Source organism: Anopheles coustani, chromosome X (genome assembly GCF_943734705.1).
Source record: "Anopheles coustani chromosome X, idAnoCousDA_361_x.2, whole genome shotgun sequence".
NCBI classification, from domain to species: Eukaryota; Metazoa; Arthropoda; class Insecta; order Diptera; family Culicidae; genus Anopheles; species Anopheles coustani.
In genome coordinates, this window is record NC_071290.1 from 12,298,508 (window position 1) to 12,307,164 (window position 8,657).

Genomic DNA, 8,657 nt, shown 5'->3' on the forward strand with positions numbered 1-8,657 from the left:
CGTGCTTTCCTGACCCTACTCGTGACAGGTCCCGTTCTGCTACTGGTCGGGCAACTTTCTGCGCGGAACTTGTCTATCGACCAGTAACCCCAGGAAACGAGCACGGGGCAGCACCGTGTCTCGGATCCTTCGTAGCCGGGGAGCCACTTTCAGTGTGCGCATCAGTCTCGATCAAGAATGCTACAGTCCACCTGCAAACCGAGCAAGCATAGATCTTGACTTCTGGCACGTTTTGTGAATCATCTAGGAGAGTGAGTCCCTTCCGAAACACGTCCTACATCTTCACGTTCCTGTCCGTTGACATAGGATTCATCCTAACCCCCGGAGAGGCTAAACAGATCAGAGGGCTAGATATCTGCAACCAGGATTACAGATACCTTACGCAGGCCCGTTCCGTCTGCGGCACACTACCATAACCCCGGCCCCTCGAGGCATCACTCTGATAGTGTACGGGAGGTCGGATATCCCTCCCACCCAGATCTCTGTCGGTCACCTCTGTTTCCAGAGGGTCCGGTGGCGCCACGAGGAGGCCAGTATTCCAGGCTTTCACGCCGTCAACCCAGTAAACCAGGTTGACCCCACTATGACGGTGGGCCCGTAGTATCTTTTTTCTCGTTTAAGACATCCGTTTCGATTCTTACACCATAAATGACTTAAGAATACAAAGTACTAGGGTGTATGATCTATTTGTCCTATTGTAGACGAAACACTATCTTTTAGACATCACTACTACGATATGATTAGTAAGGCCAACAGGACTTTCGGTTTAGATCTTAAGCTGGCCTGCGGATACAACGATCCTTTATGTATAAAAACGTAGTTTATCAATCTAGTCCGATCCATTTTAGAGTTCTTTGGTGTCCACCAACCGTTCGATGCAATACTAGGCATGCAATTAGACAATTAAGGTGTCCAAATAGCTCTGTGAAGTGATAGGACGAGATGCCTGTTACAAGGACTACAAACATTTGACAATCGTTGTCAGAAGGCCAAAGTGATGTTCATATTTAAGCTACTAAAAGTTGAAATCATCTTCTTAACCGACTACGAGTTCATGAACCTCGATTAGGTTCAAGAACCAACAATTGGATAAAGACTGAACGTTGTTAGAATATAACCAAATCTTTGTATCACCCGTTTCTTATTTCTCGTAGAGCCCTGAGTGGCGGACATGAATATAACTAAATAAAAATATCTTTCCCAACATTGCATTACATCGCTTAGTATAGCTTCAGTTTCGGTGTATAAAGAACGATGCCAAAGAAAAAAAATAAATTGAAGAACTAGAGTGAAAACCTCTAATGCTTGAAGGAAAACTAATTTAAACGAACACAAGAACCTTCTGTCATCAGTACGGAAAGAACAACGCGAATCACTCATGCGCACTATTCACACTATATTGGTCATTTGTACGGACCTAAAATATGTATATTTATTTGAAAGATGGTTCATTATTACTGTTTCGCAGCTGGGACATTATTATCGGTTGGATAAGAATTATAATATTGCAAATACCTAAAAAGCTGCTGAATTAAAACTGGAAGGGGGAGGGAGAAAAGCTTAAAATGTACCGGCGGTTTGTTTGTACGCCTTGCTTTCGTTATGTATGTATAAATACGTTCATTATACGACTGTGTCTAGACGATGCTGCGTGATTGCAAATTTGAATTAATATAAGAGGCTGCAAATTGTTAGGTTAGGAAAAAAAGAATAAAAAATACGTTAGCAAATCGTTAAAACGGTAAGGTAACTAGCACTATATGTAGTCCGCACACATGATCTTGTCTTGTTCCACTGAAACTGCAGCTAAGAATGTACGCCTTTTAGATGCCTGGGAAGAGAGAAACCCAATCCACCACACGGTGCAGCCCATCACGACTGCGTTGAGTTCGTTCTTTAAACAGGGTTTGGCAGATCAACTACAAGATCCAGCAACATTCTTTATAGATCACACTCTCTTTCACGTCAGCGTAAACTTTCACGTTCGTTGGCGTGAAAGAAAGTGTGATTTACAAAGAATGCTGCTGGATCTTGTAGTTGAACTGTCAATTACTGTACAAGGACCTGACCGGAAACGGGTGTATGGTGCAGGAGGAATGCACACGCCAGTGGGCATGTGATAACTGTACGAATGCGCTGGTGGCGTGAGTACAAATCGTAAACAAGACCATGCCAGCATGAGAGAAAGCGATGGGCAGCTACTTCCTAGGATACGACGTGAAATGGTGTATCGGAAGAGCGGTACCATCTTTCCACATATTGCATACCGACGCACGTGATGTCGGCAGCGAGCGAGAGGGCATCGAGTTGTTTAGGCTTGTTTTGTCTCCACGTGCGTCGCTCTCTCGCTCGCTCTCTCTCTTTCCTCCTCTCTAAGAGGAGAGTGGTGGTGGCGGGGGTGGAGCGAGAATGTGTGACGCTACACCACTGTTTAGTGGTGGTGGTGGGGGCTGCGGCCCGGGTGGCGGAGGAATAAAGCAACCACTAGCCTGCGGCGGCCAGCTGCTTCCAGCTGCTTTCCCCGCCGACCAACCGCCACCGTAGAGATGTCCACCGGGTGGGGTGGCGGGAGCAGGTGGAGCCGGAATCGCATCGCTCGGCGATCCGGATGGAATCGGTGGTTGGGGCGCGGCCCATTGCATCAGCGAGGGCATGCCGGGCGGTGGAGGTGGCGGTGTCGGCAGCGCTGGCGGAACCGGTGGAATCGGCATCATCGGAGCGGTACCATGGTGCTGCTGGTGACCCCACTGGTGCCCGCTACCGCCGGCGCCACTGCCGCTGCTACCGGCACTGCTGTTGCTGGTGCTGCTGGTGGCGCTGCTGTTGCCACCACCGCTATGATGGCCACCGTGCGAATTGCTTCCCATCAGGGACGGCGGGTGATGCGGTGTGGACATGAGGGGGCGCGGGGCTGAGCGGGACTCGAACAGATTGTAGGAACCGCGCGAGTTGCCGCTGCCACTGCCACCGCCACCTCCACCGTCGCCATGTCGGTAGCCATTGGCGTAACCATTGTCAAGATGCTGTGGCGGCGCTTCACCCAGCTCGGCCATCAGGCTCATGTACTCTTCGTCGATCTTCGTGGCCACGTTGTTACCGGTGGAGCCGGGCGGGCCACCGTGGCCCGGACGCTTGCTGCGACAATCCCGCGCAATGTGCCCGGTGCCGCCACACGCCGAGCAGACGATGTTGTTCGTGATGTTCGGCTTGTCCGGGCACAGCCAGCTCTTGTGCTCGTTCGAGCCGCAGTTGTTGCAGCGCGGCCCGTCCGTCTCGCGCAGCGTACCGTTCAGCTGGGCCAGCTCGCGCAGCTGCATGCGCCGGAGGTCGTTGTGGCCCTCCGGCACCTCAATGCCCTGCCGGATCACATCCTTGATGCGGTCGACCGCTTTTTTCACCGCCTCTGGGTTGCTGGCGGTGATGAACGCATGCAGCGGCTCATCCTCACCCGGCAGCGGCTGGCCATCCTTGCGCCCGACCTTACCCTCCTTCACCGAGCCCTTGCCTCGGATGATAATCTTCGCGCCCGTATCCTTCTCCATCGCCTTCAGCGTGTTACCGCGCGGTCCAATCAGCAGCCCGACGAAGTTGATGTCCGGATGCTCCTCCTGCGGGATCAGCACCTTGTCGCTGACGCGAATAACAGGCGGCCTGCCGAAAGAGAAACGATGAGAATTCAGTCACATTTACCGGTTTACCAATGTAAACTCTCGTAATCGTAGCGGGGGGAATTGAATTTGAATTTGAATATTTCTTCAACTAGCTACATTACATACGGCTTTTTACGTAGAATACCAGGTCCGCGACAGCCGAGCGCTAGCACCGGTTAGAAAACCGGCCCATTAGCGCCGGGGCTCGCCACCTCGACGGCGTCGGTTCGAATCCCAACCGAGACCGGACCCTCCCCTGTACGAGAGGACTGACTATCCACGTACGCACAGGGAAAAACTGTCGTAAGCCCTTAACGGGGCAGGTCCATAAAACACAACATGTCCATAAAACCACTAGAATGATCGAAAAACCAGTGTCACAGATGAAGGAACCGCTAAATTGGCTTAGCATTACACAGCTTTACACACTTGAATAATCGATGGAAAGCATTGGCTAACAGGGGCTTTCAATCCAGCATTCGGCCTGAAAAGGGAAAATCAGTCAAGAAGACTTACTTGTAATCCGACGGAGGCTTGAAGTCCGGATTGAGCGACTGCATGCGCTGGATAAGCTGATGGCGCTGCTCCTCCAGCTTCTTGCGGGTGCGAAATTCGCGGGTATTCAACCGCTTGCCGTCGCTACTGTAAATCGGTTCCGGCGATGGCGACCTGTGCGTTGCGAGATTGAAGAGAGGGTTAAAAAGCAACAAAACAACAGCGTTAGTGTTTGCGTAGGGCAGTGGTTCCGCATTTTTCGGTTTCTTGTTTCATGAGTGGCCACCAACACCCTGCGCCGCGACAAGGTGATGGACGCCCGGATTTTGCCGGGCTCGGCTTCGAGAAGAACAACCCCGCATGTATGTTCTTTTCATGCATTGTTTCCTCTGTGCAACACAACTCTTGAGTTTGTTTGGTTTTTTTTTTTTTACTATCCCTGTGTTCGCTGGTGATCTTTTTTTTTATTTTTTCTTTTTGGTATTCCACGCGATTTGCCTGGTTTCGTGTGCTGGAAAATGATCATAGTTATTAGCGAGCGCATTGGCAAGTGCGACATTATATACTCGGGCAGCGAACGTGCGCGCGGCGACATTGGGTTTGCTTGCGATTGGCTACTTTATGCGCTTGGTACACACGGATTTCGCACGCACGCAACGATCGGTATCCTTTAAAAAATAATTAATTGGTTCATTATTAATTGCAGCGTTAAAAATACAGAAAAAACAGCGACAGGAGGGAGGGGCGGCGGTCTTTGCTGCATGAGTCGGGCGGGAGGGTAGCGTGGTTACCTATTGGGTTGGCCAACAACACCAACAACGGTCACAAAACCGTTTGTCTGCACCGAAGCAAACGCGCACCGCTCGCTCGCTCACTCTCTCTCTCTCTACCATTATCTTACACCTTTGGTGTCGCGGGCTGTCTTTGGACATTTTGCGCCTTTGTGGGGGGGAAGGTCTTTGAATATAAATTAAAATGTAGTTAAAAAAAGTATTAGATTAAATCGCCTGGTCGGGGATTACAAACGAGAATAGTTTTCATTAAGAAAAGAGAAAAGAAAAAGGAATATGTTAATTTTCATTCTGCTCTGATCCATTTTTTCCGATATTGCACTTCATGTGATGCGTTTGACGCTCAACAGCACAGGGGTGGTATGCGGGTGTTGTGTTCCGAGTGTTTTCAGTTCAGCTTCGTTCATATGCTGTCACACATCTGCATACACGCATACACGTACACACCACAACCGCACACACACGCACAGACAAAACGCCCAGCATACACGCGTTCGCTCCATCCGCTCGTCCTTTTCCTAAAGCTCCTGTATTAATAAACCGTTCACACGTAGAAGGTAGGTTCTGCCGTGTCTCCAGGATGATTCGTTTTTGGTAAGATTCTGTTTGTTTGTTTTTACTTGCTGAGAGCCGCTGGAAGACGAAGGACATGCCGGACGGAGGGAGATTGGGTCGCGCTGGGTTGCGCATACGCTTTGCCACTTGGGACACACAGATGCCTGTTGCTACAACGAGTTGAAGTATGCAATTGATTTTTCTTCGTCTGTTTGTTTGCATTCAGATTTGTGTTTGTGTGTGTGCTTGTGTCGGAGGATTCCTTGACTGTGTTAGATTATTATTTCGATACGAAAACATATCCTTTTCCGAAACCTCCCGCGCTAGAAAACCTCACTTAAACAACAATTTTATAAAAGCAATAAATCACAGTGCTCTCATACGTCTCGAGTAAGATCTTAACCTTTTTGAAAAATAATGGAAAGACAAGAAACATGACAAGACGAAACTTAAAACAGTTTTTCAAGTGCATTTTTCACACCTTCAAAACCTTTGCTTCATTGATTTTGGTTTAGTTATTAAAAAGCTCGCAAAATTTATTATTTATCGTTCGTATGATAGAATCCTATTATTTTGTCTAAAACTGAACGCGTGTGACCACTGGGCGAGAGCAGAGCACACGGTATTTTGTATAAATTCATCGTTTTAAATCGACAACGCCAAACAAAGTAAAAGAGATCCTAACAGATCGGTGAAGTTACGAAACGAGAGGAAACGCTGAATGACAAATTTGCAAACTTATCGGTTTTTCAAAAGGCAATCTTAGCCCATTAACAAAGTAACAAAAGGGCATGCGGATTGACGGAAGGTGTGGGGGAGTGGGTACACCTGAAAGGTAGGATGGATTTTTAATTCATATTGAACACACCCTAAAGGACAAAAAGTTGTTATGCCTAATTAATTAAATGGGTTAGCGTTGGTAATCGATGGAGACCATATTCTAGTTGATGAAACGTGAAAATTAAACTCTCGAAAAGCAACAGAGAATTCGTTTGAACATATGAGAATATGCTCAGGAAGGTTAAGAAAATACTGTCGACAACCCCAGCCCCTTCGACGACTGTGGATATAAAATTTAAGATGTTGAAGTGGGAAGTTACATTGGCAAGAACAAGATCTAACCTTTCTTCCGGATTTTGTGGAATCATGAGGTCACCCGTCCTTAACTTGCGGCTGATCTCTTCGATCTGTAGTTGCACTGTAATGAAAAGAAGCAGATGATGTATTAGTTCGTGGCATAGACCCCTTCGATGAAGGATTAAGAACTTACACTAAATGCGGAATCATCTTAAACCATAGCTTTAATCGATGTTCTTACCCAGATACGCTTCCTGTTGATCGGGAGTCAATGTTGATGGCAGAACAGTAGGCATTCCTGGAATGAATGTCTTGTCGTGATCACCACCTGCCCAACGGGACTTCCTTTTACGCTTTCGAGCCGCTTCCCCTTCGCCACCACTACTGTGCCCACTCGTAATAGCTGCGGATGCTGCATTGTTTTCTCCTAACATAAAACAAACGACAGAAAGGATTTAACATTTGCCGTTCGAGCTAAAGGACAGGTGCTTTGATAATAGCAACAGTGATGTTAGTGTTACCTTTTGATCCAATGGAGGAACAGCTGTTTTCGTTATGCATCTCAAAGAGTGCTTGTTGTGTCTGGATCTGTTGCTGCTGCTGCTGAATCTGCTGCTGTTGGTTATAACTATTTAATAATTTGGCAAAATCATTTGCTGTCGATGCGGTAAGCATCATCGATGCCATAACGTTTTGAGTGAACTCAATGCCCTTATAATCGTATTCCTTCTCTAGGCTCGGTTGACGCGGCCGCTCCGCCATTCGGCTAACGTCGGCGTCATGATGTTCACGCGAACGGTGTCGCTCCCTCTCGTGGTTCCGGTGTTTACGGTCCCGGCTACGGCTGCGGCTGCGTCTTTCGTGATGATCCCGCCTCCGATGGTCATGCTCCCGGCTATCCTCCCGTGGGCGACTGTGCCTTCGCTTATCCTTGCTGCGCCCACTATCCCGGTTCCGCTCGCTGCTGCGCTCTCGGGAACGGCTGCGATGGCGGTCCTTAGAACTCCCAGCCCCACGATCCATCTGGCGTTCCTTATTGTCCGAGCTGTGCGAGGTACAAATAGGCATGGTTAACCTATAAATCAACACGACTGCGCAAAAACGCGCTTAGGTGGTTCTCGGAAAAAAAAAATCCATACCTCTTTTTCTCACGCTCCTTATCGCGAGACTTACTTGGACCACTCATGCTACTTCGAGACTTTCCACCATCACGATCTCTATCGCGTTCGCGATCACGATCCTTGGATTTAGGTTTAAAAGTCATAGCAAGCGCTTTTCTTCTTCGCTATGATTGATAAAAGTGTATTTCTTAAGAAATCCCGTACTTACGCGTACTATGGCGACACCAAATGACGTACAATGAAGAAATCATGGGCTGCGGTCGCGTTACAAACACCGATGGCTGCGTACGTTGCGTGGCTGCCCTACGAACAAAGCTCATCGCAGGTCTACACGGCGTTGCGACTTTCATTGCGACCACAGAAGTGTCAAAGTAATCAAAAAATAGCCTGAGTCGGCCATCTCGTATGTCAAAAGTGTCTCACGCTTTCCAGACTGCACCGTCGCGTAACGCGACGTCGCCTGACAGGCGCTGAACTCCATGCAAAAAAAACATAGCGCGATTCGCGAGACATCGCGCAAGCTTTTTTTTATATGGAGTTCAGCGCCTGTCAAGCGACGTCGCGCTGTAGTGTGGACCCCGAGTCTCAGAAACCACGGTCGCAGGAAAGTCGCAGCGCCGTGTAGACCTGCAGTCAATGATAACTCTGATGGAACCTATGAACAGAGCATTAAATCTCGTGTTAAACGTTGCGCTGCTACCTGCGAGAGTAGTTCATATGTAGAGTGTGCGTATAAGGGAAATATCACGCTTTTGCTCTGTCCGATTTTATCTGTCAACAAAGTGGGATTTTATATACAGGCTGTCCCCGGTTTTCGTCGACCTCGGTTTTCGCCGTTTGACAAATTGTTCGAAGATGGTTTATAGCAACGCGCTCTGTTCTTTACTCAGACGATTCAATGCATTTTGTATGACAGAAGATTCGAACATGGACTAATAAACGAGAGGTGCAGATTTTTCGCTTCAGAC

General features: G+C 48.3%; 1 protein-coding gene across 1 annotated transcript; it reads right to left on the reverse strand.

Moving 5' to 3' along the window:
- Positions 1 to 1,273: 1,273 nt before the first annotated feature.
- LOC131268842 (splicing factor 1) lies at positions 1,274 to 7,873 on the reverse strand. The gene is made up of 6 exons (XM_058271126.1): positions 7,708 to 7,873; positions 7,090 to 7,613; positions 6,810 to 6,995; positions 6,614 to 6,689; positions 4,167 to 4,319; positions 1,274 to 3,651 (listed from the first exon to the last, which is right to left on the reverse strand). Exons 1-6 carry the CDS (start codon positions 7,830 to 7,832, stop codon positions 2,373 to 2,375), a joined length of 2,343 nt encoding a protein of 780 aa, XP_058127109.1. The 5' UTR covers positions 7,833 to 7,873; the 3' UTR covers positions 1,274 to 2,372.
- Between the last annotated feature and the right edge of the window lie 784 nt (positions 7,874 to 8,657).

Coding starts and splice junctions, on each gene's coding strand:
- LOC131268842 (XM_058271126.1), bottom strand. CDS start 7,832: ATGACTTTTAAACCTAAATCCAAGGATCGTGATCGCGAACGCGATAGA. Junction 7,614..7,707: donor AAGGAGCGTGAGAAAAAGAG/GTATGGATTTTT, acceptor TACCTCGCACAG/CTCGGACAATAAGGAACGCC. Junction 3,652..4,166: donor AAGCCTCCGTCGGATTACAA/GTAAGTCTTCTT, acceptor CTCTTTCGGCAG/GCCGCCTGTTATTCGCGTCA.